This window comes from Marmota marmota, unplaced genomic scaffold (assembly GCF_001458135.2).
Source record: "Marmota marmota marmota unplaced genomic scaffold, marMar, whole genome shotgun sequence".
NCBI lineage: Eukaryota > Metazoa > Chordata > Mammalia > Rodentia > Sciuridae > Marmota > Marmota marmota.
This window is the reverse complement of record NW_026000174.1, coordinates 31,777,899-31,795,887: the sequence shown is the minus strand read 5'-3', so window position 1 is coordinate 31,795,887 and position 17,989 is coordinate 31,777,899. Positions and strand designations below refer to the sequence as shown.

General features: G+C 40.3%; 1 protein-coding gene and 1 long non-coding RNA gene across 9 annotated transcripts in view; one reads left to right on the top strand and one right to left on the bottom strand.

Moving 5' to 3' along the window:
• E2f8 (E2F transcription factor 8) overlaps positions 1–16,664 on the top strand; it is a 17,592-nt gene extending 928 nt beyond the window's left edge. Inside the window, exons 1-13 of one of the 2 annotated variants that reach the window (XM_015477699.2) lie at positions 307–709; positions 1,035–1,162; positions 2,802–3,080; positions 3,457–3,613; positions 5,385–5,699; positions 5,925–6,086; positions 7,640–7,777; positions 9,571–9,774; positions 10,275–10,362; positions 10,617–11,145; positions 14,713–14,845; positions 14,959–15,359; positions 15,903–16,664. In XM_015477699.2, the coding sequence (XP_015333185.1) occupies positions 1,148–1,162; positions 2,802–3,080; positions 3,457–3,613; positions 5,385–5,699; positions 5,925–6,086; positions 7,640–7,777; positions 9,571–9,774; positions 10,275–10,362; positions 10,617–11,145; positions 14,713–14,845; positions 14,959–15,359; positions 15,903–16,085 (2,604 nt within the window). In that variant the 5' untranslated portion in view covers positions 307–709; positions 1,035–1,147 and the 3' untranslated portion in view covers positions 16,086–16,664. Of the gene's footprint in view, positions 1–306; positions 710–1,034; positions 1,163–2,801; positions 3,081–3,456; positions 3,614–5,384; positions 5,700–5,924; positions 6,087–7,639; positions 7,778–9,570; positions 9,775–10,274; positions 10,363–10,616; positions 11,146–14,712; positions 14,846–14,958; positions 15,360–15,902 lie in introns of those variants that run through there. The other variant, XM_048788467.1, reaches the window with a different exon arrangement.
• Positions 1–17,989, bottom strand: part of LOC125612079 — an 83,581-nt gene that overhangs the window by 47,295 nt on the left and 18,297 nt on the right. For 4 of the 7 annotated variants that reach the window (XR_007342376.1, XR_007342378.1, XR_007342377.1 and 1 more), the window contains exon 1: positions 1,766–2,792. This is a non-coding gene — a long non-coding RNA (uncharacterized LOC125612079). Of the gene's footprint in view, positions 1–349; positions 460–1,765; positions 2,793–17,989 lie in introns of those variants that run through there. The other 3 variants (XR_007342380.1, XR_007342379.1, XR_007342381.1) reach the window with 3 other exon arrangements.

Here is a 17,989-nt window from a genome sequence, read left to right as displayed (position 1 = left end):
GGGGCGAGCGAGGGGGAGGGGCGGGGATGCCGTGGTTCCGGGCGCGGGTTTGCCCGCGCTCAAGCCCCGCGCAGCTAAGGGGCGGTGCCGGCCACGGTCGGGCTTTCCGCGCCAAATTTTTAAATCGAAGGCGGAAGGTCCGGCCCCGCCCCTGGGACCGTCAACCAATCGTAGGCCCGCAGCTGTCCCTCCGATTGGACGGGAATCGTTGCTCTGGAAACCAGGAGGATGCGGTCCGGGAACTGTCGGGCTGGCGGCGAGCAGGGCGGCCTCCAGGGGAGGTGCTGTTGGTCTGCAGGAGGGGGAAGTACTCTGCGCGCGGAGCGGGTGGCGGGCTGGATGACCGTACCTGGTAGTTTGACTGAGCAAACGCAGCCTTCCTCAATGGAGTTGAGCATCGTGGTGTGAACCAGCCACCCGAATAGCGAATACATACAACTCTGCATCTTTAAGGAAGTCTATTAAAAGGAAAAGAGTCTTAACCAGAAGGCGCTCTTTAAATGCCCAGCAGTACCCTTAGAGCTTAGGTACTGAATTTGGAAGTTCCATATCGCAGCGCCCCAAGACTACTGCTGAGCATGTGCACATATGTGCAAGGAGAGAAATTCGGGCATCTAGATGCAGATTCGTGTCCAGAAACTTGGGGTCCTGTGTGCTCAGCCGGAACCTGGGCTCGTATGCTCAGTCCGGAGCCCTGATCTGTGGACAGGTGGGTGCTTGCTAGTGAACTTGGGGCCCGGTAGAATGCCTTCTCTAAAGATGGCAAAGAGCTGTCACTGGGAATTTTGTGGGTTACTTGAAAGCTCATGACAGAAGATGGTTTTTACGAAGAAATCTATTGATGTTGGAGTTGTCTACACCGTGGTGGGGCTATCTCTTCTGGAGATCAAGAATAAAATATAAATCCAGTTTGTCATTTTTTGTAACTCTTTGTTTAGGCGGCCTCTTGTGTCCCTGAAGGTGAAGGAATTTTTAGCAAATCTACTGGTGCATATTTTCTCTAATTTTTTTTCTATTTCCTTTTTTTCTTTAAGGATATTAAAAATTTTAATAGAATTGATTGGACTACTGGAACCATCAGGATTTGGGGAGGAACTACAGATTTTTCATTTTAAAAGAAACACTAAATGTATGAAAAATTAGCCGAATGGAGAACGAAAAGGTACTTTGTAGCTTTGGCATTCATTGTTGCAGTTTTAAATTTGCATTATCATCATGACTGAACTGTTTAATTTTTCATTCTCCTCTGCCTTATTGACATCAACCCTTTTTGGTTAGTTAGCTTTTGCAAAAACCCAGAAGGAAGGAAATTTTTAAGTTTTGAAGAAGGGTAGGATTGCCCATGGTTAAAGTAATCTTTCTATTTTAATGGTTTTATGGAAGTTACAAAGAGAAAAGGTATTTTTAAGAATACAATAAAATTTGTTAGTACATTATGAAATTTCTGAGGATTCTTAAGCAATTGGAATTCAGAAAGGGTATTTAACATAATTTGATATTGGATTTGTTTATAATTTTTTTATTAATTGTCAGCTTCTTTAACTATTAGGGCTCCAAATTCTGTCCATGAGTAAATATTTTGGAAAATTACAGAGGAATTGTCAATAGGAGTATCCCACTGGTGTCTAGCTACTGATAGGTTAAAAAAAGTGAACTGAAACTTTACTAAAAGCTTTAAATGTTAAATAAGAGAATTAATATTGTTCTTGGCAGTGTGAAGCAAAGAGCAGTAGTCTTTAGCAAAACTCCATCTGTAGGTCAGTACCTCATGAGTGCACATGCTGGCAAGGAGTCCCCGCCTAGATCCATCATACTAATCGCCATGTGGGAACACCATACATGGAGTGAGAAGGTCCAGATTCCTGTGCTGTGTAACCACCTTCAGCCTTGTGTCCTCTTCTGCTAAATAGGAATGCAAAATTCAGTGAAAATACATATGGAAAGCACTTAATAAATCCTTAGGCGTCTCAGACATGTAACAACAGTACCTTCCGTGTTCCCAAAGTTTATTGAGGAGTTAGTAGTTCTCCCTGTTCTTTCATATATTGCCATTTCAAGTATTTTCTTTAAAATAGATACAGCTAGGAGCAATGTATAAAGTACCTGGTGTCTGAAAGAGGAAGGAACACAGTCTTTATTATTCTTTATTTGTGAACAAGCCACATTTTCTTCATCTGTAAAGTGGAAGGGTGGATCTGAATTTTTCTGGTCAGAAAACCTGCATTTAGGCACTCTGGATTTCACAGATTCTCTGGATTTCTGACTATATGCTACCTCTCACCTCTGTCTGCTTGGCTCTCTTCCATGTCAGTTTTGTTTAATCATCATGCAGCACCCAGTGTAGCCATTATGCTAGCTGGAAAATGGTTTCTGCCTTGGAGGCTTACTTATAATACTGTTTGGGATTATTTAAAATTAACAGGTCTGTTAGGGAAAGATGAGTAGAGATATATGGGAACTCTCTAAACTACCTTTGCACCTCTTCTCTAAATCTAAAATTATTTCAAAATAGAGTTAAAAAGTTATAAGTCCTAATCAAGTTTCTTTTTTTTTTTTTTTTTATTCTTGGAACATAAGATGAAAGCATTTGAATCCATGCTTTTTGCAAACTTGAAAGTGGAAAATTTATTAGAACAGACAGTAGGTGTGAAATGATCATTGTAATATACTCCTTAATCAACTTTGATTTCATTAGATTTTTTTCCTTAGCAATATTCTATTCATTGTATGATTTTTAGTCAAAAGCCATCTGATAAATCTTATTCTACAATGGATCTAACTATTTACTTCTTTTGAACCAGGAAAATCTCTTTTTTGAGCCACATAAAAGGGGACTGATGAAAACACCCCTCAAAGAATCCACAAAGGTGAATATAGCACTGGCCGAGATCCAGCCTGACTTTGGCCCTTTAACCACACCCACCAAGCCCAAGGAAGTGTCCCAGGGAGAGCCATGGACACCAACAGCCAATCTGAAAATGCTCATCAGTGCTGTGAGCCCTGAGATCCGGGACAGAGATCAGAGAAGGGGATTGTTTGACAACAGAAATGGATTACCTGAGGCCAAAGACTGTTTACATGTAGGTTTTCAGAGGGCCAGTAGAGACTGGGGATTAATGGGGGGTTTGGATCTTCTGCAGAAATATTGAAAATATGAAGATCACTATCCTCAGGCTGTTCATAATAAATCCCAGAGCATCAGAAAGGTTTGAACCCCATCAACCACTGGGAATTGTGAACCTTTGAGTGATTTTTATTTCAGGCTTCCCTTTCAGATTTGCCAAGTATTCTACTGGGTCCCCCTTCCCCACCCCACTTTTTCTTCCATCTCAAACTTCGCAGCTGTCCAAGCTAAGCATGTAGATAAATGGTGTTAGTCATCAAACACAGATGCCCTTAATAAATCTGTCAAACATTATCTCAGAATGAGATGTTATTTACCTTTTCCTTTCATAGGAACACTTATCTGGAGATGAATATGAGAAATCCCAACCAAGTCGAAAAGAGAAAAGTTTAGGATTATTGTGTCATAAGTTCTTAGCACGATATCCTGACTATCCCAACCCTGCTGTAAATAATGACATCTGTCTTGATGAAGTAGCAGAAGAACTTAGTAAGTATGCAAAGAGTTTACTGAAATGGTTAATAATTAAAATAATTTCATGGATTTAACTCCTGCAAATGCATGGTTACATAGCCAGTGTTTGTAATGGACACAAATAAGGTAACAGGGAAATTGTAAGTCTCAAAGTCCTCTTAATTAAGGAATAAAGGTGAATAGTTTCTAATTTCAGTGAATCTTAGAAGCAGGTAGGTTGTCTCTGAATCTGTTTCAAAAGCAGATACAACTCTGAACTTTCACCTTGGCCCTGTCCTTGAAGGTTAGATGTCTTCACAGTTAAAAGTAAAGGCCAGCTCCTGTGAGTGGGACCAGGGTTTGTGTAAGCGCTGCCACTCAGCCACCATTAGTCTGAGGACTGATGAGTTTTCAGAATATTTTGTGTTTCCAGGAGTTACTGTGTTATACACCCTTTTGCTCTACTCTTCATAGACCTAAAGCTAGTTAGAGATAAAAAAAAGGGTCTGTGGCAAATATGGGATCTCTTTGGAGTTGTGTAAATATCTTCATCTAAAACTTGAAGAGATATCCTATTCTATCACTCCATAAAGAAAATTTTGCTCTTCTAACACATGTTTATAAATATCACATTTCATGAATTAATGAATATGTCTAGCTGGGTAGTACGTGCTCTTTAATTCAGCAGACATCTGTTGATCAGCTAGTATGTGCCAGGCAACGTCGAAGGAGCTTGAGATACATCAGTGACCAAAAAAGGGCAAAATCCCTTCTATGAGAAACCTGCATTCTACGACAGGGTAAGAGGACCAGGAATTGTGGAGGTGTGCTTTGCAATTTTAAATTAAGTGGTCAGGTCAGGCTAATTGAGAAGGTGGCATCTGAGTCAGGACTTGAAAGATGCCAGACAGAGAGCTATGAGAACATCTGGGAGAAGGGATTCCAGGCAGAAGGAACAGCTCAGGACTGAGGCCCTCAGGCCCAGTGGACTTATCCTGCAGGTCCAAGGAACAAGAAGAGGCCACTAGGGGGCAGCCTTTTTGAAATAGATTTTTAAGCACTTTCCCTGAAAGACTAGATTTCATCCAATATTTGAACTTAAATCAATACTAAAAGTAAAATTCCAGAACAAAGAGAATCCTAACATTGTAGAATACTTATAACTCAAGTTAACTAGAATTATGAGAGTCAAAGAATTACTCATATGATAGCTGGAATGTAGGCAAAATTAGACCCAAAAAGGAATATACTTTTCAGTTTTTTTATGTGGATTTTTTTAAAAACCACATCATGGTTTCTGCACTTTTCTGAAATCTCAATGCTTTGTACCTATCACATTATTGTTATAAACAGGCTGGGTGTGTGTGTGTGTGTGTGTGTGTGTGTTAAGGGTGGTAGAATAAATGGGTTAGAAGGTGTGGGATCTAGAATATTAGAAACTTAGTTTTGCCATTTCCTGGCTGTTCTTTGGAGGGAATTACTTAACTGGTTTGATCCTCATCATTAAAGTACAGATAATAAAACCTACCTCATAGGTTAGGACAAAAATTTCCTGGAGCTGTATGGCACATTTTAGGCCCTCAATAGTTGTTGCTTTCCTAATTTGTATTAACTTATTTGTACCCTTCGAGAGCAGGGACATGTCTTTCTCACCTTTGCACTGTTTGTTAAGTGTATGTGCCTCCAATAAATAAAATCACATTATCCAGAACCTTCTGACAAAAATATATAGAATAAATGATTCTTAAATTCTAAACACATTATAAAAGTATAATCCTAATAACATACAATTGTGCATTCTTTGTAGATGTTGAGCGTCGACGAATTTACGATATCGTGAATGTACTAGAGAGTTTGCACATGGTGAGTCGCCTCGCCAAAAACAGGTACACGTGGCATGGGCGACATAATCTCAATAAAACTCTTGGGACTCTAAAGAGTGTCGGGGAAGAGAATAAGTACGCGGAGCAGATTATGATGATCAAAAAGAAAGAATATGAACAAGAGTTTGACTTTATCAAGAGTTACAGTATAGAGGATCATATCATCAAATCAAACACTGGCCAAAATGGACACCCGGACATGTGTTTTGTCGAGCTCCCTGGAGTGGAATTTCGGGCAGGTAAGAAATGGTACTGAAAAGCCCAGGCTGCATGGTACTTTTCGTGGGTCTCAAGAAGAGACCCCACAGAGAACATTGCTCTAAATTAGCTACTGCAGCTTTGAATGTTAAAATACTGCAGTTGTCAGCTGGAAGATCAGGTGGTGGTATTTTTAGCCTTGCTACTTTAGAAGTCACTTGTCCCTTCATGAATTTTAATTCTCTAATCCTCATCCTTCTCCAAAGCTTCTGTAAACAGCCGCAAAGACAAGTCCTTAAGAGTGATGAGCCAGAAATTTGTGATGCTGTTTCTGGTGTCAACGCCTCAGATAGTAAGCCTAGAAATTGCTGCCAAGATTTTAATTGGGGAGGACCATGTGGAAGATTTGGATAAAAGCAAGTTTAAAAGTAAGTGTCATGACTACCAGGGAATTTTGGACCTATCCATACAGTCTGAGTTACCAATTGATTTCCAAATGTATTGGGCATATACATGTCTAGTTATGCTTCAAAATTTTCACTTCTCCCCAGGATCTGTGATGGTACTGCTTTAGCTAAACTGCAGGATTCAAAGATATATATATTTAACTATTCTTATTTGTCTGACACTTTTGCTTCATCTGATACTATAACATTGTCCCTATTTTACGTAAGTAGAATTTGTACTGTCTGGGGTCTAAATGAGCAATAATTTGTAAAGTAGGATCAGACCCTAGATCTCTGCTCTTTCCACTGATGCTGAAATACAAGGGTATATTTAGTTTAGAAAATTGTCCCCTGAAGTGACCTGCAGTACGGATGGCATTTGAAAGAAGGATCTTAGATTACCTGCTGTCAGTTTGAAAGGGACCATAGATTCGGTTCCTGACACAAAGCTCTGCCTTCATTGCAGAAACCTCCTTGTGGAGAAAGAGTAGAGAGAAGATATGGAAAGAAGAAGTGGTCAACAGATGTGTATCTTTCTCAGGGGCTGGCCTGGATGTGGGCCACTCTGTATGGGCCCTGGCTGTCTGGTGGGGAAAAATCGCCCCCAAGTAACCTCAGGCAGTGGTGATTGCATGAGAGCTCCCATACAGAAACAGCTTCCCATCCTGTAAAGTAGTCATACTCCTATGGAAGTATATTCAGGATTGATACTGTATAAAGACCAAATTACATAGAGAATAAAGGTGATAATGCTGGCAAATTGGCTTGGGAGGCCTACAGCTTGAGAAAGCATACTGATACTACTGGTGGGTTGCCTGCTTTTTCTGAGTCACCTGATGGTATTCAGCTATTTGACTGGTTAGTCACAGTTTTGGAAGCTATTCCAGGAACTGCAGATGTGTAATTTGCTGAATCTCCAGGAAATTCAGAACCTTCTGGCATGGCTATGAAGGAGAATTGATTTATAATTTTTTATACTATCAAGATGGAAGGGAACAGAGAATTGTATTGTAGCAAAACTCTTTAATAAAATACATGAGATTTGTAGAATTAACAAATCTGTCTTTACATATAAGGATGACCTAAAAATTTACAAATTTTGTTGGGTACAGAATTTTCCATGTTTATGATATTAAATAAATCTTATTATAAACCATCACATGTAGAAAAGCAAAACAATACACTGATGCTATATTTCCATTTGTTCATAAAATTCTTCTCTTTAGAAGTTTCTGAGGATTGCTGATTTTTTTCATAAGTAGGGTGATCTCATCAAGTTATTTTTCCTTTTGCAACTTGTACTGTTGTCATTTCAAAATTCAGGGCCAGCAGTAACTGTCTTTTAAATATTCAAAACTACTCTTTTGTTTTAATTAAAGCAATATCACTAGAATAACTTAAAAGGAGTTAGATGTTTCTATCTGACATTGATGGTTGGGATAGCTCTTAAAATATACATGAATTTCTTAGGAAGCAAAATCCTTTAATCTTTCATTATTCTATTAAGTGGCATATATGCTTTTTTTTTTTCCTAGCAAAAATTAGGAGGTTGTATGATATAGCTAACGTTCTGAGTAGCCTGGATCTTATCAAGAAAGTTCATGTTACAGAGGAAAGAGGTCGAAAACCAGCTTTTAAATGGACAGGCCCAGAAATCAGTCCAAATACCAGTGGTATGTACTTTTCTTTCATTCTTTGCTTCTTTTTTGAATTAATGCACATCTGGATAGATTCTCCCTTCCCCTTCCTACCCACACCCCACATGAAAAAGGTCATAAATAAATAGTTAAACAAAACAAAGATGAGTGCTAGTGTAGAAAGTTGGCTACTGGTTTCATCAGCAACCTGAAGTCTATAACCACCCTCCCACCCTGTGTACAGGAAGTAGAATTTGTGTGTGAAAGGATTTGATAAATTTAAGGCACCACAGAACATACAGTACTACTGCTGTGTATGTATGTTTGTTCAGTGACCACAACAAGACTTGTACATCAAGAATACGAAAGTAGGGGCTGGGGTTATGGCTCAGCAGTAGAGCACTTGCCTAACATGTGCAAGGCACTGGGTTCCATCCTCAGCACCACATAAAAATAAATAAAGGTATTGTGTCCAACTACAACGAAAAAAAAAAGTTAAAAAAAAAGAATATGAAATTAATGTATTCTGATTTCAATGTAGAAATAGTTCTCCTTTCAACTCTGTGAGGCTGACCTTACATTTTGGATTCTACCAAAGATCCTCATCCAAAACTGCTGGACCTTGAGACCTTTGGAGTTCTAGCAGGGAAGTACAGCTACTCATATGCCCTTGACTAAAGAACCGTTCTCTATTAGGCAAGGTTGCCCTCTTTGACCAAGCTTCAGAAGGGATGTATATGGAGCAGTGAGGGAGGAAGGGTCACCTACCTAGCCACCAGATCAGCTTAATCAAACCTGGTGATGAATGGGGTGACAAATGTCACAGCCAAATCACCCTCACATCCCAGAACCACTGGAAAATAGCAGGAACATGGGCCATGAAAGGAGAGGGAGACCTAGGTTGTAGTCCCAGCTCTGCCACTCAATAGCTGTGCGACTTCAGGCAAGTTACTTCTCTAAGACTCACTTTCCTCCCTGTGAAATGACTTTGCCTTTGCAGGCTTCTTATAATTTTGGCTGTGATCTCAAGGAGAGGTCTTTTGGTGCAAGAATTTGGAATAAAGGCTCTGGGGCCACACTGACCAGGAGAGTCAATGCCAGCTGAGAGACCTGGAGTCGTGGGTTAAAATCTGTGTGTCTGTGCTCCGATCTCTGACAGGGATGCATTTCCCTAGAAATACCTGCCTCCTGGACCTCATGTGAGGATCACTGTATTTCATGAACTCTAACACACCACTCATTATAAGACACACAATTTTTTCATGCACTAAAAACATAAAAATCAATAATGATTATATTCTAGCACACCACTTGTTGTAAGGTACAGTCTCAGTATCTACAGGTTCCACATCCAGGGATTCAACCAATTATGGGTCAAAAATATTCAAAAATAATTTTTTGTCTGTACTGAACATGTGTAGATGGTTTCTTTATCATTATCTCCCAAACAATATAGGAAATTCATACCAAATTACTGCACCAAATATAGTATAGTTATATAGTATAACAAATATTTATATAGCATTTATATTGTATTGGATAAGTAATCTATAGATGATTAAAAATATCCAGAAGGATGTGCATAGATTATATGCAAATACTATGGCATTTTATGTAAAGGACTTGAGCATCCATAAATTTTGGTGTCTGAGAGGGATTCAGGAAACAATGCCCTGGGACATTGAGGGAGGGCTGTAAGGTATAAATTCATTGATACATTATGGAATAGTAGCACATTGTCTGTATTCTATAACTGTTGCCACCTTTATTTCATATCACAAGAAAGCCAAACCACCTGTACTTTAATACACTGAACTTTTCCATTTCAGGCTCCAGTCCAGTCATTCCTTTTGCCACCTCTGATTCGGAGGTAAGGCGGTCTGCAAAAGAGAACTGTGCCAAAAACCTCTTTTCCACACGCGGGAAACCAAACTTTACTCGACACCCATCTCTTATCAAACTGGTGAAGAGTATAGAGAATGATCGGAGAAAGATAAATTCTGCTCCCAGTAGCCCTGTCAAGACCAACAAAGGTATGTTTTCCATAATATCAGGACTACGATAGAAGAATTCCTTTTTATCTGATTGCTTTTAGCTTACTAGATCCTTGCAATAAGTGTTAAAAGAATTGTTTCAATATCCATATGTCCAACTCCTCTAACTCATAAGCCTAATTTATATATGAATTCATGAATAAAAAGTAATTTGTAGCCAGGTGCAGTGGTAAATGCCTGTAATCTCAGTGACTCAGGAGGCTGAAGCAGGAGGATTGCAAGTTTGAGGCCAGCCTCAGCAACTTAGGCCCTAAGCAATTTAGCAAGACCCTGTCTCAAAACTGACAAAATAAAAAAGGCTGGGGATGTGGCTCAGTGGTAAAGCACCGTTGGGTTAAATTCCTGGTACCCTGTGCTTATTGTTTAGCTGCCATGCAATATTGGGGCAGGGGCTGTTCCTTTGACTTCAGTGAGGTTTCATTTGCCTGAACATTTATTCTTTAGATTTACCCACCTTCTCCTCCTTTTTGTTTCACCAGCTGAGAGTTCTCAGAATTCTACATCCTTCCCGAGTAAAATGGCTCAGCTTGCGGCTATTTGCAAAATGCAGTTAGAAGAGCAATCAAGGTAGGTTGGCAATACTCTTTAGGAACAGGATGGATTATTTTTGCATTGCATTAATAGAATTGCTTACTTTATGTGAGAATAGTCACTCACCTTAGAAAATGAAGAGATAATCATTTCCCTATCTCCTACTCAGTCATTACAGGAAATATGACCAGGTTCATAGAATTGCGGCTTCAACCTCAGGCTCAAAATGGTAGGACATTTAAGATAAAAATGTATTTCCATTGTGTCATGTTTTAAATCTTATCTTTTAGTGAACCCAGAAAGACAGTGAAAGTACAGCTAGCAAGATCTGCGCACAGCAAAACAGGGACCCCTCTGGACACCCCAATGAATGCTGAGCTGGAGCTGACGACACCATCCCTCATCCAGCCCCTGGGAGTGGTCCCCCTAATTCCTAGCCCATTGTCACCAGCAGTGCCTGTAATCCTACCTCAGGCCCCTTCAGGCCCATCCTATGCCATCTACTTGCAGCCCACCCAAGCCCAAACCATGACGCCACCCCAAGGGCAGAGCCCAACAGTCTGTCCCATCCACTGCTCTAAAGCTACTGGATCAAAAGACTCCACAGATGCCACCAGTGAGCCCACCAAAGATGCCACAAAGTCCAGTGCCTCCTCCAGACCTGGAAGCTTGCTGCCAGCACCAGACAGACAAGGGGCAAAGAACCGAAACAGGGAGGCGATTGGAGAAAAGGGCTCAAAAAGGGCGAGCCTGCTTGAGGACAGTGGTTCCAAAAAAAAATTTAAAGAGGACCTAAAAGGACTTGAAAATGTCTCCACAGTAAGTAAAACCTCCAATTGTGCTTTAAAATGTGAGGGACTGAGAAGAATTTGGTGGCTTGTGAAATTTATCAGAGCAAAGAGCAGTCTTTCAGAAGATAGGGAACTATTCTTCAGCATCCGTAATTCAGATGAGGCCCCAGACAGTTAAGCCCCTGACTGGGATGACGGCAGGGCCATTTTTAACTTTTGGAGGAAGGAATTACTTACTCTCTTTTTAAAGCACCACAGGTGGTTGTCCTTAAGTCCATTTCTCCATCACACACTGGAATGCAAACACCTGTCATGAAGGTCATAAATAATTTACAAGCAGACATAACCCTGAACGGATGGGTGCCTAGGGTTCCTCTAACTCCTGCTTTCTGAGTCATTTCCAAATATTTGTTTGATATCATTTAACTGGAATCTGTTGCCTAGAAAATAATGTTACTCTACCTCAAATTTAAACCACCTTTTCTATTTTGTATAAATAGAAAAGTCAAGCTGATCTTGACAAATTGTAGGTATATTAGATGCATTGCTTTTTACAGGTATTGACATTCTAGATACTTTTTTCCTGGGTGGAGATTAGTACAGGAAAGAATATTTATTGAATGCCTACCCACATGCCAGGCATCATAGGTATTACTATTACCTACATTGTCTCATTATCCCCTCTTAGGACATTTATATATGAAAGACATTATCATCAAATAAATACCATTAGACATAGAAGTAGAAGTTAATCTTTCATTTTGCTCCTGCTGTTAATTCAAGTTATTTTACTTCTCTATGTCTTATTTTTCTTCACCTATAAAGAATTTATTCCACCAATTTTCCTGCTCACCTACTGCGTAGAAAATGCTCTGGATCAAATCTAACCCAGCACCTGCCTTTGGTGGTGGTAGCTCCTGAGTATTTGCCCTATGGCCATATTACAGTTTTTGTGGGATTAAATGAATTTATTACATGATGATATTCATAAAGGGGTTTGTGATTCTTTTAAGACATCGTATCAGCTGAAGGGCATTATCTGTAACTATTGTTATTAAGGAAGCTTTAGAGTTTGTCAAATCTTCCCTGAGGATAGCTTCGTGGAAACCATTCAAAACACCTATTATCTCACACATTATCGTTTTGCTTTTAATGTGCATACTAGGGGAAAATCACAAGGCCGCCTTGATTCAATTTTCTGGGAGGTCCATAATCTCTCTGGGCCAATGGGTATGATTTAATGTTGGGCTCCCGTTGCTCCCTGAGTTATTCAGGATTAATGTTTTCAGTGTGTAGGTCCCCTGCTTCTTTTTGTTTCATCTCTGGGACTTCATTTTGAACCATTTCTTTTTAGCATGGACTGAACAGAAGAAAAAGAAATTCATGTGTTCATTTGTTCAGCAAACATTCACTGAGAATCTGCAGTTGTGGGGGTAGATGAAGACAGTATGCAAATAAGGACAGATGTATTAGTGAATGATCAGAAGGAGAAAAGATGAAGCAGAGGTGATAGGAAGAGGGGTGAGAGGGAGGCTGTGGCTAGAAGAGATGCGGTTCAAATGGAAATATGACAAATTTGCTCGTTCTGCTAAGTTAATAAGATCTGATACTTTTTGAAAAGTAGAATTGCCATTATAGGTTAAACAATTTTATAATAAATGTAGTTTGTTAAAAATCGAATAGTTATTATGAGAGTCCTACAGGCTTTACTGAAGACTTGAGAGAGTTAAACCAGCAATCATAATAACTTGTGCCTGAGAGAATATGACTAAAGATAACAGCAGTTATGTATGTGTAAAAGACCTAGCTCTACCCCTTAAGAATTCTCTAGGGCTGAGGGTGTGGTGTCATGGTAGAGGACTTGTCTCGAATGTGTGAGTCTGGGCTCAATCTCCAGCCCTGAATTTTTTTAATTTTTTTTTCTGCAGCTCAAGGTACCAATCAATTAGTAATGATTTTGAGCACTACCAAGCATCTAAGAAACAAAATTTAAATCTTGTGGTATACTTTCAGCTTTGTAGATTTTTGAATTCACTGGTTCCCCAGGAAAAAACCTATTAAGAGCCAGATCAAAGTGTGGTCTGTTGTTTTGACAACATAGAGAAGAAAGGTCTGAAGGAAGACAAAAGACGGCCCCTCCTTGTAAGAGCTACTTTTTAGCTTTCGTCAGCATGGAGCACAGTGAGGCTAAAGCAGACTTTTCAGGCAGTTCAGCCACCCATGGAGACTCTGTGTTCGGTGAGGTAGAGCGATCTAACAGGCAGAGTGGGAAGTAGATGCACCCTGAAACAGGGGCCTTTTCTATTTGGAGTATTATTGACCTGGAGCTTTTGGTCAATGATATTTGGGCCTCTAATATGAAATTAATCTGTTTTCGTTTTCATCTGTCATTTTTCAACTGGTGTGCTTTAGTTTACATGTTATATAAGGCTACTTGGCATCATCAGAGTAAGCAATACTGCAAAGAAGTACCAGAAAAAACTCTATACTCATACAGTTCCTTTGTTCTAAATCAGGGGTCAGCAAACTTTCTGTAAAGGGCCTGACAATACATTTTGGTTTGGGGACATATGGTCTCTGTTGCACCTACTCAATTCTGCCACTATAGCAGGAGGGCAGCCATAAAGACAATAGACAAATGAATTGACATGGCTGTATTCCAATTAAACTTTCTTTACAAAAACAAGAGGGTTGGATATGGTCATAGACCATAATTTGGCCACTCCTTTCTCTGACTTAACATTGCTTAAAATGTTTTCTTTGACTATTAGTCCCTTAACAGCTTACCAAAAACTTTATTGCCAAATAGTCTGGGAAATGCTACATGCAGTATACCCCACTTGGAGATTAATAATGCATGCTATCATTAAAGTTTCTTGAAAACTCTCTTTGTTTAATTAATTATTTCCCAAACATATTTGACCATGAACCAAGTAATGCCTGTTTGGGTCCCCAGGAACTAGGGTTCCTCAGAATATTCTTTGGGAAATGGTTCTACATAATTCAAGAACAATCAGGTAATGGCCCAGCAGTGCCATATGTGGTGTTCACCTGCATTAAACTGGGTCCTGACAGCACCACATCATAGCAACAACCCTGATGGCAGGTGTTAGGATGTCAGTGTGGAGTGTTATGTGAGTCCTACCCCTAAGCAGGCTCAGATGGCATTCAAGAAACAGATGCTGGGTGCCGTGCTCTACACCTGTCATCTCAAGCTACTTGCTAAGCAAAGGCAAGAGGATCACAAGTTCAAGGCTAGCCTGGGCAACTTACCAAGACCCTTTCTCAAAACAAAAAAATTTTAAAAGGGTTAAAGATGTAGTTAAGTGGTAGAACTCATGCCTAGTTTAATCCTTGGGCTTAATCCCCAGCACTGCGAAAAGAAGGAAGGAAGAAGAAAAAGAAACAGAGGCTCTACATTATTCAGGACAAGCATTGGAAAGGTGGGAGGATACTGTCCTCTAGGAACAAACCACCTGAGGCTTGATTTGATGAGAAAAACAACTACCGATAGATATTAACCTGGAAGAGTCACATGGCCCTTTTCTTCCTATAGGATTTGTGTAAGACTAAACGCTTCCTCTTTGTTTTCTAGACCCTGTTTCCATCAGGATACCTAATCCCCCTCACCCAGTGCTCATCCCTGGGGGCAGAGTCCATTTTGTCTAGTAAAGAAAACTCAGGTGCACTTTCCCCGAACCACAGGATCTACAGGTCCCCGATCGCAGGTGAGTGTAGGCAAATGACTAGTCAAACTTGAACCAGTCTCAAGTTCACTTATGCCTTGTAAACTTCTCAAATGCCTGTGCTTCTAAGATATCTTCCCCTGTTTTTCCCCCAGGTGTTATTCCAGTGACAACCTCGGAACTCTCTGCTGTTAATTTTCCCTCTTTTCATGTCACACCTTTGAAGCTAATGGTCTCACCAACTTCTGTGGCAGCTGTTCCTGTTGGGAACAGCCCGGCTCTCGCTTCGACCCACCCCATTCCCATCCAGAACCCAAGCTCAGCCATTATGAACTTCACCTTGCAGCACCTGGGACTCATCTCCCCCAGTATGCAGGTGTCTGCCAGCCCTGGGCCTGGAACCAGTACCATTCCTGTGTCCCCAAGGATAGAATCAGTTAGTGTCATACCAGAAAATGCAGGTTGTCAGCAAGGAAGGACCATCAGCTATGACTCACCAGTTCCAGGCCAGAACCAACAGAATGGACAATCAGTTGCTGTGCCAGGGGTACAACAGGTGAGGGTGTTTCTCTTTAATTTTATTACTCCTTGAATTTGTCTCTTTGTTTTAGTACTGGAAAGTCAACCCAGGGGAGCTCTATCACTGAGCTACATACCCAGTTCTTTGTATATTTTATATTGAGATAGAATTTCACTAAATTGCCCAAGCTGGCCTTGAATTTCTGATCCCCTTGACTTGGCCTCCAGGGTACCTGGGATTACAGTTGTGCACCACAGTTACCTATTAAGTCCCATATATTTATATCATAGGAGATTTATTTTTGCTTTCCTTCTTTGGAGAGGGAGAGGATGAGAGTTGAAAGCCTACCTTCTTTCCAGACCCATATTATGGGGTTATCATGAGATAACCCAGTAAGATTTGTCTTCCCTTAGCAAAAATTATTGAGAATATATAAAACTCATCAGGCTTCCCTAGCCAATTTTAGAATATGCTGGTTTCCCAACATATGACATATCCATCCAGTCCCATCTTCCAAGTCTGCAGGTCATATGTATCTCTGTGTGTTTAACTCCTTTCTCCATCTCTCTTTCCAATCAGCCCATTCCTGTGACACCCAAAGGGTCACAATTAGTAGCCGAAAGTTTCTTCCGTACCCCAGGTGGACCAACCAAGCCAACCAGCTCATCCTGCATAGATTTTGATGGTGCTAATAAAATGACCTTTGGAGCCCTCTTTGTCCCACAGCGAAAACTGGAAGTCTCAACAGAGGATGTCCACTAATTGACAGACGTTGGCTTAATTTAATTTTCTAAAGAGTTATTTAATGGAGAAGATGTACAGAGACTGTTTTGAAGAACATAATCTCTGAAAATACTGTAAATACATTGGGCTTTCCTCAATGTCAAAGCAGATACTTGTTTTCATACTTACATATACATGCACACACAACCAAATATAATTGTATAATGCCAAGTTCAGCCATCAGTCCTATAAAATAAAAGTAAATGTTGAACTAAGGTATATTAACTTTGGGGTAGGGAAGATTCATTATTTCAGTTGTGCCTATACTATTATGCAAAGTAACTGTATTAAAGTTTACTTCCCTTTGAGTAAATGTTTAATATGCCTAACACAGCGTTCTCTTAAACTTTTTGCACAAAGACAAGGCTGTGTAATGTATAATGTTGTATTTTTACATAGGATGACTATAGCGATATTTTTTGTAATTCCTTTAATCCATTGTTGTTGTAGTATGTCTTTGTAGAGTTTGCAACAATCCTCAATCAAGTCTATGGAAAATTATTTATAAAATGTATTTTTAATCATAAGTTGTTCAAATTAAAACTTTTCTAAAATGTAGTTAACATTTTTATTTGGCCACCTAGGGCACTGTTGGGATAAAAAAAAAAATCTAAGAAGCAGATTCTTGATAAGGAGAATTCTGCGTTCCTTTTGATATTCAAAGTTTGATATTCAGAGTTTCTGCATTTCTCCCCACTTCCTTCCTGTGACCCTCAATATTGTTTAGAATTGTAAACTTGGCTTTGGAGAGGCTGTTGCTTGGCCAAGGACACCCTGCGAAGTCCCATGTCCTTCCCACCCTGCTGAGGGAGATGAGAGATGAAAGGCGGAAGCTGGGCTACTTCCTAGCCTGGCATGACTAGCCCCTATCCCAGCCTCCTGCTCCCCACTGAGGAAGGTCTGCCTCCAGTTCTCTACCACACTTCTGGATAGTCTCTCTCCAGGGAAAGGAGAACAGCAATAAGGACCCTGATTTCCTCCATATTATGCCTCCATGAACTTCCAAGAAAAGGAATGAGCTACAATGTGTTCTATATCTGCTTGTTATGGGACAAACTGCATCTTGAAAATTGACAAGAGCCTTTCCTGGGCAGGGTTGTGTGTGTGTGTGTGTGTGTATGTTAGTTACTGGGGTCTGAATCCAGAGGCACTCTACCACTGTGCTGCATCTCCAGCCCTTTTTATTTATTTAAGACAGGGTATCATTGTTGCCTTAAACTTGTAATCATTCTGCCTCAGCCTCTCAAGTACTAGCTAGGATTCCAGGTATGTGCCACCACACCCAGCTAAATGGCCCCTGCTTTTAAGGTACTTAGTTAAGAAAGACATGAAAAGATTAAGCCTTTCCATGCAATAAAGAGAAGTTGCCAGTGGTCTATATAGACAAAAGAGCTCAATAGAGCTACTAGGTTTAATTTCATACAGAACAATAAGAAACACCAACCCAACTACAGAAATAATGCAAGGCCATTCTGCTTCTGTAGCTATGGCTCTGAGGAGGTGGGGGCTCTCATTCCCCCTCCTTTGGCAACTAGAGAGGATAGAGGTCAAGGTTCTGTTCTGTTCCCTTCATCAATTCTCTATGTGAAGAAACCTCTTTGGGAGAAATCAGATGCACAGGAAGAAAGAAGGTATGTTAGATGCTGAGGCAGCAATGCTATCTGTCCCACCCAGTCTTCCTCTCTGACAGATTTGTGAGGCTTCCCCTCGATCACCACCTTCTAGGTCCTCACCCTCGTGTGATCCCCTTCTTGTGAGTATGGGTGGGACCTGGCTTGCTTCTTATCAATAGGCTATAGTACAAGTGGTAGGGGTGTATGATTGTGTGGTTGTGTGATTGCATTAGATGAGTTATAGAAACTGACCCACTGGAGTCTCTGTCC